Source organism: Cryptomeria japonica, chromosome 9, assembly GCF_030272615.1.
Source record: "Cryptomeria japonica chromosome 9, Sugi_1.0, whole genome shotgun sequence".
NCBI classification, from domain to species: Eukaryota; Viridiplantae; Streptophyta; class Pinopsida; order Cupressales; family Cupressaceae; genus Cryptomeria; species Cryptomeria japonica.
In genome coordinates this window covers 713,489,224-713,505,771 of record NC_081413.1, presented here as the reverse complement: position 1 = coordinate 713,505,771, position 16,548 = coordinate 713,489,224, and the positions used below count along the sequence as shown (strand labels likewise).

The 16,548-nt window shown below is 39.4% G+C and overlaps 1 protein-coding gene across 13 annotated transcripts in view; it reads right to left on the bottom strand.

The window, feature by feature from the left end:
* Positions 1–722: 722 nt before the first annotated feature.
* Positions 723–16,548, bottom strand: part of LOC131048540 (protein ANTI-SILENCING 1) — a 133,049-nt gene continuing 117,223 nt past the window's right edge. For 4 of the 13 annotated variants that reach the window (XM_057982519.2, XM_057982526.2, XM_057982525.2 and 1 more), the window contains 4 exons: positions 2,008–2,128; positions 1,690–1,806; positions 1,454–1,544; positions 723–1,242 (listed from right to left, as the gene is read on the bottom strand). In XM_057982519.2, the coding sequence (XP_057838502.2) occupies positions 1,470–1,544; positions 1,690–1,806; positions 2,008–2,128 (313 nt within the window). In that variant the 3' untranslated portion in view covers positions 723–1,242; positions 1,454–1,469. Of the gene's footprint in view, positions 1,247–1,446; positions 1,545–1,689; positions 1,807–2,007; positions 2,129–16,548 lie in introns of those variants that run through there. The other 9 variants (XR_009106459.2, XR_009106461.2, XM_057982527.2 and 6 more) reach the window with 7 other exon arrangements.

Sequence of the window (16,548 nt, the reverse complement as noted above, 5' to 3'; positions counted from 1 at the left end):
GGAGATATGACTGCTCAAATATCTCAATCTTTCCTGTAGATACCTAGCAAGTAAATGACGCATCACAAGGAGTTAACTAATTTCTGTGTGAATCTACATATATAAAGGAGAAAAAACTGTAAAATATGTTTGAAGGAGACCATTCACTTACGTAGATTTCAGTAGATACCCGGAAAGCAAATATGAGATAAAATAACACATCACAAGGAGCTACACTTAATTATGCGTGAATCCTAATGTGCAGAAGAAGAAACTAAGTAAAATATATTTTGAGCAGACTCTATTACACTTCTCTTACGTAAATACATGGAAATTCAAAAAAAAACGTGCATGTAGTATGGTCAGCCAAAAAAGAAAAAAAAATATAGGGTATGAAATAAACATTGTTTCTAGCATAGACAGAAAATACTCTCATATAGAAGCACAACTGTTCCTATCTTCTCCATATTATTATTACGAGATTTCATAGTGAGTGCCACACCTTGATCTTTGTCCTGCCTTATGTTATAAGCACGTGTGATTCATTTGCATTTGTAAACCTTCTCACAGGTTCAATTACAGAAAGATGATCTAGCCTTGTATATTTTTACATTAAGGACAATAATGATTGTTGAAGAGAAATGTGCTAATGAAGATATCTAGTAAATTTCATAACATGCGTTTGCTAACCCTGTGGTATAATTTTTTCTGTAAAGGAAGGCATTGCAACATAATCAAACCTATTCATAAATATTTCATTTCCAATTTTCTTTTGCTTTATTGAAGGGACAGAATCACAATGGGTCTTGCTTCTGTAGTATAAGTATATAAGAAACACTAGGTTTGATCATCTCTAGACTGCCATGCCACAAATGATAATTGAACCTGTCACTTTTCTTGAATATTTAAAATCCACACCAAATGACCATGCTGGGTATTTCATAATGTGCTTATGTTCATCTTCCTTTGCAGCATCTCTCAACTAATTTTTTTTTAGTCTGTATCGGTTTAGAAAATTGTGCATACCAAACAGACAGAGGAACACGGAATGAGATGACTAAGCATGGTACTGCTCAAACTCTAGATCATATAATCTTGGTCTCATCAACATCTTCATTGCTTGCATAAAATCTGAGCAGGATGCCTTAATGCAATATCTATGAATACATCTTGATGCTTTTAACATCCAAGAATTGATCACTTCTTGTTCCTGTGCATGCAGTACAAATTTACAGTGGTACTGAATGAATATCTGCAATGTACCTGTCTAAAATCCTCAATAAGATTCAGCTGATATTTATATAAATATTGACAAATTATTTAGAATGGACATTTCAAGTAGGTTTTGAAAATCTATCAAATACAACACAGCATAATTGATTTCATCATCAACTTAAAAAGCAAGGATATCAGATGCCAATGACAGACATGGTTATAGCCGCAAGTGAAAATAATGCTTGTATTTACTATTTACCTTGTGCAGCCTGCAATCAACTGCCTGGATACATCTCTGGGTTCAATATACATAGCTTTCGCTTCGCTAATTTAATCTCTTCTTCTTGCTTCTAACAACCAACAATCGATTGCAATTTGTGATCATTAGACAAGTTCATGTTTCCAGAATGCTTGAAAAGGGAAACATAACAAAGAAATGTGCCATTTCATACTTCAAATTTAAACACATTGTCCAAGATGAGGCAAGAATTCCACCTTGTATAGTTCAGTCCACCATCTATCAGACTTCTCTTGCATAAGTGCCCACTCCATGGCCATTGCATATTCAATTGTATGTGGCTGAGAACAATGTGGAGATGGTACTGCTTTTATCTAGTCATTAGAAAATTAATGCTCAGAAAAAAAATACAGAGTGATAATCGTAATTAAAGCAGTAGGACACCTAATGTTATTATTAAGCTGTATTAATGTGCAAAAACGCTGGAAGATTTTTATCATATGTTAAATGACATTGCATTCTCTAGCATCTCTGGATTAGGCATTAAATAAAAAAGAAAGAGATATTTAACAAACCATATCCTCTGTCTGACATATCGGCTGCATTTGTAAATTATGCTTTTCAACTGACAAATGGCCAGCAAATTTGATTGACTTTGTGGAATGGACAAGATTTGCTTTAGTTGCAATAAGAGGCCTGTAACCAATTGGAAAGTGGTCAGAGGAATTAGGTTGTAAACAACCAAACTTGTGCAACTCTATAGCATCTATAACTCATCGGGCATAAAGCAAAAATAAATACAATAGCATTGCATACAGAATACACAGAGTTTACTCGGATCTACCCACTAAAACTATATACATTTTCCTATTGATACGAAAGGCTGATACCATTCATTGAGGTTCTTTGAGAGTTTCACAATTAAGACTCAGAAGTAACTCTGCAATAATAATGTCATTCTCTGCTGCAAATAAATTCCATACCCCATCTTCCAAAGCTTGGTGATAGAATAAATTCCTCTTGTTAAAGCTATTATTTTATATATTGTTGAGTGTTTACAAATATTCTGCTCGACACGAGAGCATCAACCTGAGAGCAACACAAGCTCTTGTGAGTATGACCATGATGAGACTAATGTCAAATCCTTTCAAGCAACCACACTAGAAACCACATATGGAAGACCAAGAGTCACAACATAGAAATCCACTTATTTAGAAACGACTTACATATTATAAACCAACTATGGAAGACCAAGAGTCACAACTTAGAATTCCATATTAGATGTCCTTTTGAGATTTGAACTTAGGTCTCCACAATGAGAACTTAATGCTTTAACAAATTAAGCTCAACCTTTTGGACTATTATGAAAGCTAATTGGGATTAAGAACATGCAGCAATTGTTATCCATGCTCCACCTATGCTCAAAACATTTTGTACCCTCGAATTGCCCTTAGGTTCTCTATCAGGAAAAGGCAGTCTGATCCTTGGCTGACCATCTTTGGTCTACTACTGTGATAACTTCATGTGCATATAAAGATATACTTTCACTCCCCTGTCTGGTATGCATTGTTATTTGTGTTATTAATTCAAGCAATGATCTTTATCAATAGAAGAGCAAACATTTGCATTGTTGCCTTAAAAGAAATCGGGTAAGCTTTAAGAGATTCGTGCCCTTAGATCCCAATAACGGTGGGAAGAGACCACAATGTGGTCAAGATTAAGAGATTAGATGTTCCTAAAGGATCATAGAACAAAGAGAAAGGAGATGACAATGAAAAAATTTGAAGAAACCCTAGCCACACAAATCCAAATTTGAAGGCCATCTGGAGAACGAAGTTGAAGATGTAGTTGAAAAAATAAAAACACTTCCACTACAAGAGAATGTATAAAGCGAGAGCGGATGGCACTTACCACTACTCAACAAAGCATGAGTCAATATAAGTAACCACGTGTGAAAGTCAATACAACCACCTTTAGATGAGGAAGAGTAAGAGATATAATATAAAGATTCATTGTCAAAAGCCTATGAGAATAACCTTCAAGGCATAGAAGGATTGTTGATCAAAGAAGAATCGGTGATTGAAGGAACCAGGCCAAAAATTCTTGGGCTAAGGGTGTACAAGAGAGAACCTAATGGCAATTCAAGGGTACAAAACAATGAAGTAGGACAAGTTGAGGATTTTTAGGCAGCTAAGATTGTGAGAGAAGCACCATAGTGTCTAAATCAAAAACCCTTGTGAGTAGGTTCCAAGCATTGAGGTTGCATTAAAATAGGCAAATGGTGACTTATCAAGTCCTAGCATTGAGAGACATAAAGTGCCCAAATTCACTATAAATGGATTAGATGATGCAATGAAGCATTCCAAGACCCATGAAACAATATGGGCAACAAACGAACAGGATGATAGAGCATAATAGCTTTGATCCTTCAGAGCCAACCTATGGGGCATAGCAATCAACTAGTACACAATATTAAATTGGCCTCCAAAACTACTTGGGAAAGATTAAAGAAAGCTTTTGAATAGGAATTCAAGCTACCATGGGACAATAATGAGATCATAGTTGAAATAAATTATATGAAGCAAAGCAAACACGAGAATGTTAGAACCTATGATTGTAGGCTCAAGGAACTAGTTGATGGCCTCAAGAAGAGATGAAGGACTCATTCTTTCACTATGGAAAAAAGATGAAGGTAGTATCGCCCTCTTTCTATGCAGAAGTCTACTATTGGGTAATGGACATAGAGAGTAAGAACAAAATGTCCTCCCATGGCAAAACAAAAAAGGAAGATGAAAGTTCAAATGATAACAAGAAGAATGAATTTAGAACCATGCAAGCCTTGAGAAGAATATAATGTTTAAGATGAAGGAACAAAAGCAAAAGAAAAACTAGTAAAGAAAGCAAATAACTTTGGTGCACGGAATGTAAAGATGGTCACATTAAAGATGATTGTCCTAGAAAAATGTGTTGTGATATTTGTCAAGTTGCAGTGTTCATTTGATCAAAGAATGCCCATACAATTTGAGGAGAAGCACACAAGAAGAGCAATCCACTCCACCCAACAATCCATTTTAGCAATAGAATAATAATGCATCTTTAGGAGCATCATCCCTATGTGCACACTTCCCTAAGTGTCTCATATCCAAACTATGATGAGATGCATTATCCTAAGTCAACTTAAGTAAAGTGTAATTATATCCTATAAGAATAAATAATTACACCAACACCCCCCCTTAAGTGCAACTTAGGGGAATGAAGACTCAAGTCAACAATGCAAGATGGGTCCCGACAACGAGGCCGGGATAGGTACCCATGTACAATATGCAAATGCAAGCAAACCTATGCAATGCAATCTCTCACAAACTGAGAAAGGGAGAAAACCCAGTGGGAAAAAACTCCCCCCCAAAAGAGAGATAAATGTACAAAGAGACTCTCAAAGAAGGACAAAACCTCAAAGAGGAAAAAGTCCCCCCCATAAGAGAGGAAGGAGAAGTCAGTTGACCCCCCTTAATGAAACATCCCGCACCCCCAAGAGAGCTCACAATTGCTGGAACTTACTCTCAGTGAAGGGTTTGGTGAATATGTATGCAACCTGCTCCGCTGTAGGACAATACTGCAAATCAATGACTTGCTCCTGAATCAGCTCTTGAATGTAGTGCATATGAATCTCGATGTGTTTGGTCCGCTGATGTTGAACCGGGTTCTTTGAGATTGCAATAGCACTTTGATTGTCACAATGCAGAACTGTCGATTGTGGAGTGGAGAACCCAAACTCTGTGAGAATATGCTGAAGCCAAATAGTCTCAGTCGTTGTGTTAACAGCCCCTCGATACTAAGCCTCAGTCGAAGAGAGAGCAATAGCATGCTGCTTCTTGCTCTACCAACAAATGGGGCCCGAACCAAGGTGGAAGCTGTAACCAGAAGTAGACATACGATCATCAAGATCGCTAGCCCAATCGGAGTCCAACCAAGAGAAGTCCTGTCCTTGTTGCATAGTGAATCCCATAATGATGTGTACCCTGGATGTAGTGTAGGATGAGTTTGGTGGCTTTCCAATGAAGCTCATGTGGTTCCTGCATGAAGCGGGAAACCATGCCAACTGCAAATGAAATGTCAGGGCATGTGCAAGTCAAGTAGATGAGACTACCCACAAGCTAACAATACAACGTGGCATCAACTGGTGGAGAAGAGCACTTAGCCTCAAAATTGACTCCTGAAAGAAAGGGAGTCGATGCAGGCTTACAATCAACCATATGAAAGCGTGCAAGTAGATCAAGAGCATACTTGGGCTACGAAAGTGTAATCTTGGAAGGTGACTGTGAAATCTCTATCTCGAGAAAGTAGTGCAAAAGACCCAAATCAGTCATAGCAAATCTGTCATGCAAAGCAGATTTGACACTGCTAATGATGGATGAGGTGCTCCTGGTAATGATCAAATCATCAACATAGAGTACAAGTATCAAGTGTGAGTCATCCTATCGCAAAATGTAGACATTTGGATCGGAATGACACCTGGTGAACCTGCTGAGAGAAGGAAGGAATCCATCTTGGCGTACCAAGCCCTAGGGGCCTGCTTAAGGCCATAGAGAGATTTCCGCAGTCGCCAAACCCATGAAGAATCCTGGATGAAACCCTGTGACTACTCCATATATATCTCCTCATCAAGATCCCCATGAAAAAAGCACTCTTCACATCCATCTGATGGACAGCCCAACCATGAGCTGCTGCAATAGCAAGTGTCAAGCGAATGGAGTTCATCTTGGCTACGGGCGCAAAGGTCTTAGTATAGTCAACATCAGGAACCTGTGAGAAACCTTTCGCAACAAGTCGAGCCTTATACTTATCCACACTACCATCCGCTACAAACTTGGTCCGATAGATCCACTTACATCAAAGCATCTTTCTCCCCTTAGGGAGAGGGACTAACTCCCAAGCGTTGTTCCTCATCAAGGAACTATACTCTTCCTCCATAGCTTGGTCTCACTCGGGAACCCCCGATGCTTCCTAAAATGTCTGTGGATCGAAAGCGGTAGCAATGTATGCATGTGGAAGGTCTTGATGCTGTGATCGAGTCCTCCGAGTATCCGAAGGATCCCCAACAAGAGAACCCGCTGACTCAAGTGTCTGTCGAGCCCAACAAAGTCTTAGTGAACCCTGCGAGTCGGAGTTGAAGGAGTCTCATCATCTGAATCACTCTCATCACTATCCACAATGGAGGAAGGTAGAGGAGGAAGGGAGGCTAAGCTAGGAGAGCTTTCCTCAAAATGAACATTCCTCTCAATAAACACCTCATGTGTCTCTGGATCCATCAATCGATATGCCTTAACACCCTCGGGATATCCAACAAAAATACAAGGCCTACTCTAAGGTTCCAATGCCTTGCGCTTTTGTGGAGGAATGCGAGCCCATGCTAGACACCCAAAGACTTTGAAATGTCTCACAGTCGGTTTCCTACCAGCCCAAGCCTCAAAAGGAGTAATACCGGTCAAAGCTTTGTGAGGAACCCGATTTTGGATGTGTGTGGCACAACCGATAGCCTTTGCCCAAAAGAAGGGATCAAGAGAATGTGCATGTATCATACAGCTAGCCATTTCCTTGAGAGTTCTATTCTTACGTTCTGCAACTCTATTCTCTTGTGGAGTGTAGGCAACTGAATGTTGAAGATCAATCCCCTCAAATGTACAAAAATCCTCAAGTCTTTTGTTCACATATTCCCTTCCATTATCTGTGCAAAGGATCTTGACCACTTTCCTTGATTGCTTCTCCACATGAGCCTTGAAGTCTAGAAATCTGTCAAACACTTCACTCTTATGAACAAGAAAATAGACCCAAGTGAAGCAAGAGTAGTCATCAATGAAGGTGAGGAAATAGCGGGCCCTACTAAATGAAGGTGATGGAAATGGACCTGAGACATCGTTGTGAACAAGTTGAAGAACTTCCAAAGCTCTCCAAGCTTTCCCCTTATCAAATGTCTCCTCGGGATGCTTGCCCATGGAACATCCTGAACATACACTCTTTGAAAAACTGATTCGAGGTAGACCTGTGACCATGTCTTTAGTGCTAAGCTACTAAAGATAGTGGAAGTTGAGGTGACCAAACCGCACATGCCATAGCTTACTTTCCGAATTTGAATGAGTACGCAAGGCCATAAAAGGAGAACTTGGCACAAAGTACGAGAATGAATAAAGCCTTGAGTTGTCATTGACTTGTCCCACTGCTACCAAGGCATTATTATCAAGTTCTTTTACCACAACTGAATCCGGTGTAAACTCAACCTTTTTCCCATTCCCATAGTGAGTGATTTGGTAGATAGAGAGAAGATTGGTAGACAAGTTAGGAACATAAAGAACATCCTCAAATGTTCCATTATCCATGGCAACAGAACCTTTCCCTTCAACCTCAACTTGAGTATCATCACCTATGTAAATGTGAGGTACCTTAGATGGCTCCAATGAAGAAAACTGCTCCTTTGTAGAACCCGTGTGATAAGAGGCACCCAAGTCAAGTATCCACTGCTGTGAAGAACCTGTTGTAGCCACAAATGCTTGCCCTTTTCCCTTAGACTGTGAGGAAGTGGAAAGAGATGATTCCTTCTTGTTGTAGGCGGATGGCAAATTGATGTTGTTCTTCTTAAGGAGATTTGTCAACTCATTAACTTGCTTGGTGTGGCATCGATGCTCATCATGACCATACTTCTTGCAATAAGCACAAGTTGGTTTTTCCTTCTTAGGTGGATTCCCCTTCTTGGAAGAGGATGAAGAATCGCCTTATGATGAAGAGGATGATTGTCCTTTTTCCTGTTGTGGTTTTGACTTAGATTGCTTCTTCTTCTTAACTCCCTTGATTAGCCACTAAAGCCTTGGACTTTGAAGACTTGAGAATCCCCGTGTTCAACAACTTAGATTGTTCCAACATCAACATTTTTGTGAAAGCATCAAATGAAGACATAGTGTAGGAACTCCCCACTATCAAGCGATGGGTTTGGAAGCTAGAAACAAATGCTGCATATTCAGGTGAAAGCTTGTCCAACAAGTTGAATATCAATTGAGCATATTTTTTGTCAATTCCACAATCCTTAAGCTTTGCTCTTAGCTAATTTGCTTTGGTGAAATAATCTTGGATTGTATCAAAACTCTTGGGATCCAAGTTGGTGAGCTCATTGTCAATCTTGTAACCTCTGATTTCATCAACTTGACCATACAATTTCTGAAAGATATCCCAAGCCTCTTTGATTGTAGAACACTCTCAATGTGAAAAATGAGGTCATCTGATACATACTTACGCAAAGTTCCAAGAGCCATGCAATTTTTAGTGAGCCATTCTAATTGAGCATTGGGATCAGCCTTAGGATCTACTGGCGCTACTATTGTTCCATCTATGAAATGCGTGAGTCCTTTTTCCATTAGTTTGCTCCATGTTTTTATTTTTCAAGATGCATAGTTATGTGGAGTCAAAGGTGGAAATTTATGCGGACCCATAGCAACAAAAATGAAAGAGCACAAAGAAAGAGAGGCACAATCACACAAGACACCCCCCCAAATTCACTCAATCAAAGAACCCCCCCAAAAATGATGATTTGGCACTTTATACTTAGTGCGTGTACAATGGGCCACTTGCAAAAAATGGCAAAGTGGACTTGTGATTTCAAATTTACAACTACCTCAAAGAGGCCAAAGGAGACTCAAACTGATAATACAAGAGATCTAAACTAAGATCCAAGCAAATTACAAGTACCAAGTAAGCCACAAAAGACTAATTTCTGAAAGTACAATATCCACTCAAAATATCTGCAAAGTAATGACAGATTATGAAAGTAGACGAAAAAATATGCACTTTCAAAAAAAACGGCACCTGAAAAGGTTGCATGAGCCCAAACAAAGCCTTTGAAGTTGCAAAATTTAGGATTGGACAGGTACTGCTGAGAGAATCTGAAAATTCTAAAAAACCTATTCACCAAAATCAGAAAATAACCACACCATTGCAGAGAGCACGTAAAATTAGCCCAAATCAAAAAAAATTGCACCCAAAGGGGAGCAAAATTGACCAAATTATGAGCCTCCAAAGTTGACCCAAAAATCAAAACAGCTCAATGGAGGGGGATCTAAAATTTTCAAAAAGGTGTTGACGTCAGCACTTCACTGTGTTAAATTTGACAGTCGTATGCTCGTCAAAAAACCGTCGCACCTCCCTGCTGACTGTACGGATAGGGTGACGTGGTAGGCTAACTAGCGTGCTGACTGTGTATTCCGTACTGTATGGACGCTTATGTGGCAGGTGACTGGGCCGCTGACATGTCTATCCGTACAATTGTCGTGGCGAGATACGTACGGATGACGTGGCTCTGCATGGACAGTTGGCGGTTATGCAGTTGCTGGTGGGATTTGTCGTAGGTCACCGGCGGGAAGCAACAACGGTGGCCAGGGCCGGCAGGCGGTGACTGGCGGTGGCTGGCAGTCGCTGTGTCGGGGGCCAGGAGAAGCGGCGGCGGGGGCCAGCAAGAGGCTGGCCGGGGTCGGATGCAATGGAGTTGTACAGCGGCCGGGAGGAAGATGGATGCTATCGGAGGTCGTCGGGTGTCTGGGTGGCCGGGGAATGTGCCAGCGGGAGGAAGGGAGGATGCAAGGATCTGGCAGGTGGTACAGCCCCTGCAAAAAATGAATGTTGCAGTATGGGATCGGGGGGGTCGGAGGTAGCCCCCTAAAATATATATGTTTTGAAATTTATTTATTTTTTTGAAACTTTTTCAATACAAAAAAAATCTGCGAATTTTAAATAAAGGAAATTAAAAAAAATATTTTTTGAAAATCCGTACTTTACTACCCAAATTGGGTAAAAAAATCCTCCAACACTCAAAATTCGACTTTCACCAAATATGGACGAGTTTATACTCAATTTTTATGGAAACGGCCTCCCGGACGCAATGGTAAGGTCGAAAACACTCTAGGATGCCTCCAAAATGCACAGTACCTCAAATCCGAAATTAGAAGCCTTCCAATATGTCTCCCAAAACCAATCAATGAATCGCCAATGGCTCTGATACCATATGAGATTTTGCCAAGATCAAGGGCACAATGAAAAGCACACAAAAGAGAGACAATAGTTTGACAAGAATAAACTGTATTCTCATCAATATGCAAAGTGATCAGCTAGATTAACCAATACAATGAATATGGGCCTTCTTATATAGGCAAGGCCAAATGGATATGTAAGCACACAATTATGACATGCGGCCCAATGAGACTCAAGGGTAGGTAAGAAAAAGTAGGGGTAGTGTTGATGTGTTTTTTATGCACATGCGAACACAGAATAAAATACCAAAGTATCTTATCCTCTCTTGAACAAAGTTTCCTTGAATGCTGAAGATTTCGCCTAAGGATCAATCGAGGCAACTCCAAGGTTCTAATGTGTAGGTTCTCTACGCATGGATAAGCTCAATTTGGTTTAATGTGATTATGCTGGAATCACAAGGGGACTTACATTCGAACACCTGAGCGTCTAATCTGCTAGAACTTGAATCTTATCTATTGGCTAGAAGATAAAGAATTATCAAAAGATACAGGGTTTGGAGAAACTAATCTAAGACCTAGAATGCAAGAAGATGGATGAATAACTAGGTGGAGTCCTACTGGGCTGGGTCTCACCATCAGATTGAACAATCCCACACCAACTCAGTGCGATCTTCTAAGGGAATTTTGAAGATGTTCAAATTATTACACCATCAGACACTGATCACCATTCAAGTTGATGCATGAAAAATAGATGTGTAACAACTCAAGATTAAGCTTATTTTATGCCAGTTGACCACGCAGGGCACCCTTACAATCAGCAAGAGGCTAGTGGTTTGGACTAGGCAAATTCCATGCGAGTGTATTCAGTAACTTCTTTCATTCAATCTAATTAACCATCATCTAAATGAAGATTCAACAAGAGACCATGCATATTGCAAAGAAACGACACATTTCACCATAACTTCAATGAAAATGGAGTTCATTTACAACCAAGGCAACAATTCCTTGCCTTCTCTTCCTAATCTACTCTAATTACTATTCTATTTTTACTGACTATTCACTATTGACTAATCTCTAACTATTCACTATTCTCTATTAGCTAACTATTAACCTCTGCAAATGAAGAGCTAGAGCTTTATATAAGGAGCTCTTTACAATTCAATGGCTCTGATTGATTTACAATCAATGGCTAGGATTACAAGATGAAAACCCTAATTAGGGTTTGTTACAACAAACTCCCTTGGCCAATGAGAAAATTACATTCAAAATTTGAGAAGCAATAGGAAGCAGGGGTACGTGCCTTGAAGTTTGTGCCATCACTGGTGAGTCAGGTACATTGAATCTGGACATGCTGAGGTGGAGCTATCTGACTGGAGGAACAATGACTGGGATGCCACCTTGTCTGGTACTTGCTCTATGATGACCTTGGTCGATCCTCCTTTGTCCTTGATGCACTTGATGAGTGGCGCACCTTTCCTTGACCCTCCTGTGTTTGATGATGCCTCCTTCTAGTCAAGTCACGCCTTCTCTAGTAGCTCATCTTGCCTTGAAATGTTTACAAGATCCTTCTTTTCTGTCATCCTATGATCTCCTTGAGAATAGTTCTAACACATTGCGTGCAATTGTTGATCATTCGAAGTCCTTCAATTTAGTAGCACCTTGAGTACCTTCTCATGCATCCAAGGCGTCCTTAGTGATGGCGAAACTTGAATAGGTCCTCCTTGTCCTGGCCTGATCCTCCTCCATCTTGATTTTGTTGATTTGCAAAACAAACAAAGGATGATTAAGTATACATGATATATTCATTCTAACATGATATTTCTCACCATAAATCATCAACAAGAAGGCATTAAGATCAACTTGCTTTGGACCCTCTCCAGGGTCAGACCCTATAATAAAATTCGCTCAGGACCCTCTCCAGGGACAGGCCCTATAATAAAATTCGCTCATGACCCTTTAGAAGGGTTAGGAGTGAAATTTGACAAAGTTGCTCAATTAGACCTCATTTTCAACATTACCTTACCAAGATCAAGTCATTCGCCTCCAAAATTGCCTAGGAATAGGTTTTGCTCAAGGACCTAGGCAAAATATTAGACTTCCTAGGAATTTCACTTTGGACCCTTTGGAAGGGTCAGGAGCGAAATTTTGCATTTTAGGCTTAATTCACATTCCTTAGGCTTGAACTTCACTTGACCTTTGAATCCCTTTCTCCTGAAGACATCATTGATTTGATCCCAAAAAAGACCAAAAAGAAGGATTTCGCTTTGGACCTTGGCCAAGGATAGGACCTATAAGGAATTTCACTCTGGACCCTTTGGAAGGGTCAGGAGCGAAATTCCTTATAAGGCTCAATCCACATCCAACTTGCCTTGAACTTGCCCATTCCCCTTTATCTTATCATATTTAAGCTAACTTACTCTCAAAGTGGTGTCTATTTCAACGTTTTGGCAAGGATGTAGGCTATCACAAGGATTTCTCTCTGGACCCTTTGGAAGGGTCAGGAGCGAAATTTGCAAAATAGGGCTTGTCCTTGAGAAAGCTTTCTCCTAGCTTGCTTGTTTAGCTTCAAACCATCTTAGGAAAATACCTTGAGGGCAATTTGCTTTAAAATTGTGAGGAAAATCCATGTTTTTTGAGAAATTCGCTCTGGACCCTTTGGAAGGGTCAGGAGGGAATTTGCTCTTTTAGGCTCAATTCTTCCTCATTTTCACTCATCTTGCTTTAGACTTGTCCTCTTTGAAACCTTTCCTTGCCATGTATGATCACCATTTGACGTCCCTAGTGAAGAAATAAGCCATTTGGAGGATTTCACTCTGGACCCTTTGGAAGGGTCAAGAGCTTAAAAAAATTTCGCTCTGGACCTTTTGGAAGGGTCAGGAGCGAATTTTGCTATTATGCTCAAATCCTTCACTTTCCATCACTTCACTTTGTTTCACACATCAATTCTCTCTTCATAACGTCATAAGGACAAGGTTTATGAGGCAAATTAAGACCAGGAAGGGAGATATTAGGAAATTCGCTCTAGACCCTTTGGAAGGGTCAGGAGCGAAATTTGACATGTTAGTCTCTCCGTCAGGATTCATATATGGAATATAACATTCTTACTTATACTTTAAGTTATATTCCATATATATTGTCAAGATGTTTGAGAGTGGTTTCGGACCTCCAAGAGTTATAATGCAAAATCTAGTTTTTGGAGGATTCTTCAATTTTCCAAACAATCAAATTTCAGGATCAGGATGACATTCCTGACTCCTTAAGGCGAATTCGCTCTGTTCGTGATGTAAGGGATGGGATCTAGGAGCACATTATGCATTCAACCAAGGTTTGATTTAGCAACTTGAAGTGCGACCAGATAGTACACAAAAAACACCCTAGGAATGATCTAAATAACCCCTAATCACTCAATTGACCTGAACTCTTGAGGAGATCCACCCGACTCAATCCCTTCAATGCAAAGGCTAAGACACTAAAACGACTAACAACAAAACCAAAAGGGCTAACCCCAGAAAGCAAAAAGTGGGGGTCCCCATTTGCAATGGGGCGATGTGTGAATACGTCACAACAGGTAGGTAGGAGAAATAATATAATATTCCACAAGAGGTGGATCACCCACCGAATGTGGAATGTAACAGCAAGATAAAACCACAAAAGGTGGAATTTCTCCTACAAGCATCATCCCTATGTGCACACTTCCCTAAGTGTCTCATATCCAAACTACGATGAGATGCATTATCCTAAGTCAACTTAAGTAAAGTGTAATTATATCCTATAAGAATAAATAATTACACCAACAAAAATAATAATAGAAGTTCAAGGTTGCGTGGATCGAAAAGCTAAATATTAAAGATCCCCTAATACCACTACACAACTTGTGTCTCCCCTCATTGTATGACTTAATTTTGCCATTACCATATGTTGTCCTTCCCTTTGCAATTTTATTTTCCTAATCCTGTTGTATGCTTGAAATTTCTTATTACCATACGGTTTCTTGCTAGCATTACAAGGACTAGAAAGTGGATTTCATTTAATTTCTTTGTATAGTCTGCACCATACAATTTGACTGGGTTTTTCCTCACCACCATATGACCTGAGAGCTCCATCACAATATAACATGCTATTTCATTACCCACCATACAACCGACATTGGCTTCCTTTCATTGTATGATCAAGGCAACAAACTAGCCCCATACAACTCTTCCATTGTCTATCGTATGCTTTGGTGAGTTCTTTCTTACCATATGGTCGAGCCAATCTCAATTTCACTTCACCCTTTTACCATATGGCTTCCCTAATTGTGCACTTGAAGTTGGTTGCTCTAGCATCGACCTTCATTGCTCTGCCATTGATTGCATAGCTGAAAGGAATTGGTCCTTGTTCACTGTACAACCTATCAATTCTAATCTGCTACATTTGTTTACTCTTCCATAGTTGGTTTTCTCAGAATATGACTTTGGTGACAGCAACAAATCCTTCCAGCAAGCTAGAAAATTGGGCAAAAGTACATTGAAGATATTGAACAAAATTATCTTGATGAGGATGATATTATAGCGACTAGTGTCTATAGTCTCATCTGGTTTCAATGATGCATTGGATGAAGCATTTTCTGTCTCCATTGTGCAATTAGATTGGGTTCCTTGTTTGTTTGGCCCTCAGCCACAATTGTTTAAATTATATGGCCATTGGCAAATGCATTCTCCTTACATTCACATATGTTTCAAATATGTTGGTTATACTTATGCTTTGTGTGTACTTCCAGTTTTCCCCATTAGTTCTCTAGTAATGGGAAGTGTCAACATCATGGTTCGCTTTCATGTACAACACCATCACAGGTTTAGGAAGTCTTACCTAGTTTTACTTGATGCTCACTTGTCATCTTTGTTATCTATAAGAATTTTTCCTTGGGGGGATGTTCTCAACATACAATTTTGTTTTGCTTATATGATTATATTTGACTATGTATTAATCATTTATCCATTTTCAAGTGGTTATAGGAGTCAATTGATAGATGGTTGTGTTTTTCTTGACAATTGTTAAGTCATTTGAATAGCCTTTGTGTAGTCAGGAAAGGCAATCTGATCCTCAGTTGACCATTTTTTGTCTAATTCTATAATAGCATCATACGCGAATATAGATATACTTTTACTCTATCTAGTATGGATTGTTATTTTCGTTATTAATTCAAGCATTGATTTCATTAAATAGAAAAGCAAACATCTCCAATGAGCTGCTCTTTTGGCTCTTCAATTTAATGGGAAGATTCTATAAGCCATCCTTTTAGATATTCAACTTAGAAATATTGTGCAAGACATGAGCCTCTCCCATTTTCCCTACCAAATAATCAAATATGGCACAAAATACCAATCACCGTAGCCTCAACTATAAATAAAAAAGACAGACAAGTAGATGATGCATAAGAAAATGCACAATTTTACATGATAGACATCAAACTGGACTGCTCATCCTACTCAAATCAGAAAAATATCCAAACACAATAACATATCATTTTGACATAATCATCTCAAATATGTGCTATAAATTCATCAGCTCAGCGTTATATAAGTAAACACACCTCAGCATTCCACCTGAACATACACATGGATAGAGCAGAACAATACTACATAGGACCAGATTAATACAAAGGTTACCCATAGCATCAATAACCTTCCTAGGTAGCATTATAGATTCAGTGGCAAATCTTTTGGGAGTTTGAGATGCTTCCACAGACAAATTGGACCCAAGCTTCTCAAGAGTGCTCTCAAACACAATAGGGCTCTTACTATATGTTATAGAAGAGCCACCGAACCAATTTCAGATCAACCTTAATCTTCAAACAATTCCTTCCAGTGTATTGTTGACATCTTGGAATGTAGGAACAATAGGTAGGGGCTCTGGGTTGGTTGGGATATAATGTAAGGATTGGCCAGCAAGAAAGAGATTTCACCTAGTTCAATTAGTCCCCAGCTAATTACCTCTCTTCACTCCCCACCACTAGAATGAAGTTCTCTGTTCTCCAGAATCTCCACCATTGACCAAGTATATAGTCATGGAATATGAAATCATAAGCAATCTGGCCACTTGATTCACAATTGCAATCCCCTCTACTTC